The 1,503-nt window shown below is 39.9% G+C and overlaps 1 protein-coding gene across 1 annotated transcript; it reads right to left on the bottom strand.

Moving 5' to 3' along the window:
- Window positions 1-417: 417 nt before the first annotated feature.
- On the bottom strand, window positions 418-1,074 carry LOC123662498. The gene has a single exon (XM_045597341.1). The coding sequence runs from the start codon at window positions 1,072-1,074 to the stop codon at window positions 418-420; it is 657 nt and encodes a 218-aa protein (XP_045453297.1).
- Between the last annotated feature and the right edge of the window lie 429 nt (window positions 1,075-1,503).

Here is a 1,503-nt window from a genome sequence, read left to right as displayed (position 1 = left end):
ATAGACAGTGCACACATATAAAATCTGTCTACATCTGCCGACCCCCATCTGTATCGAGACCCATAGATCCTCGCAATCGCTTTCCCAATCCAGATGACGACTTGACACGTATTTATTGGAAACCGCTATAAGGACACCGCCACCAGATTTTTTATGCGATGACTTAACACTAGTTTCGCGGTCACGACGATAAATTAAATATCTGCCATCGAAAATTTCAGCATCAAACACGTCACCATTCAGCCAGGTTTCGGTAAGCAGTATTATGTCAAAATTATTGTTCAATACCCGGTTTCGCACATCTTGCATATCAGTATTAATGCCCCTAATATTTTGGTAATAGCAATTTAACACAGTGAATTTTTATACAAAGAGTGTAAAAAAAAAATCATCTTACAACAACAATCAAAAATGTAGTTATTTAAGACCTTTAAGTACTTCGGAATTCCTAATGTATATGTAATCAGATTTATCCGATTTGCGCATAAAAATCCTACCATTCTTTACCCATACAAAACGATATCCAAGTTTTTTCGAACACAACCTTGCTTCAGCGTGTAGTGCTTTAACAGCGGGCGTTAGATGTTCGCATATGTACACTGGCTTCTTATCACCACCGATTCCCAGATGACTCGTGTTCAATTTATCTAAGTTGGTTTTTGCTTTCTTATTGAAATCTATCGATGCAGCGAGAAAAGTATCCCGCACACGTGGGCTGCTGAACTTTACCAAAATAGACCTTGGGCGTGGTGAGTCCTTGTTCAATTTCATTAGTCGAGTACACGATATTACATCTTTGTTATCTATATCACATTTTATTACGGATGCCACTTGGCCCAACATGGCTACGAGGTTCTCATTTTTAAACTCCGGCACACACTGAACTTCGACATTACAGGCCCGCGACTGCAGTTCCATCAGTGACAATCGCGACTGCAGGTCACTCACGTCAGCTCGCAGGGTCTTATTTTCACGTTCTAGATTCATTACCGCCTCAGATTTAAGAGATAGCTCCTGCCTAACATCTTCGTACTTTTGTTCCAGGAATTCGATAGATGTATTGATTGCCGACATATTATTTAATTTCTTGAAACTTGCATTCGAATTGTTTCATCATGTCTTTACTAAAGTCCTCGAAGACAATTTGGAGCTCTTCGCGCACAATATTGCGGACTTCCTGCATCGAGACATTTGTTGTGATAGTATGGTCGATATTACTGTTAGTCGTTTCATTACATCTGATAGTGACATTTTCATCACAGTCGGAAGTTGCTGTGTGCGCCGTGACGCCACCTATCGGCTCAATGATGTCTTCTTTATTACGCCGGAGACAAACAGAACAAACCCACTCATTTCTAAAGTCTTCGGTTACTTGTGTATACGGTGTTTTTGACGTACTGATGCACGCATAATGGAACTTTTTTTTACAAGTCTTACATTTAATAATCTCAGCTGAGTTTGACAATCGTTGACAACATTCGAATCTACCTTTCGGCATGATCT

The sequence above is a fragment of the Melitaea cinxia genome, chromosome 18, assembly GCF_905220565.1.
Source record: "Melitaea cinxia chromosome 18, ilMelCinx1.1, whole genome shotgun sequence".
Lineage (NCBI taxonomy): Eukaryota > Metazoa > Arthropoda > Insecta > Lepidoptera > Nymphalidae > Melitaea > Melitaea cinxia.
The sequence above is the reverse complement of the archived record's forward strand: the minus strand, read 5'-3'. Positions and strand labels throughout refer to the sequence as shown.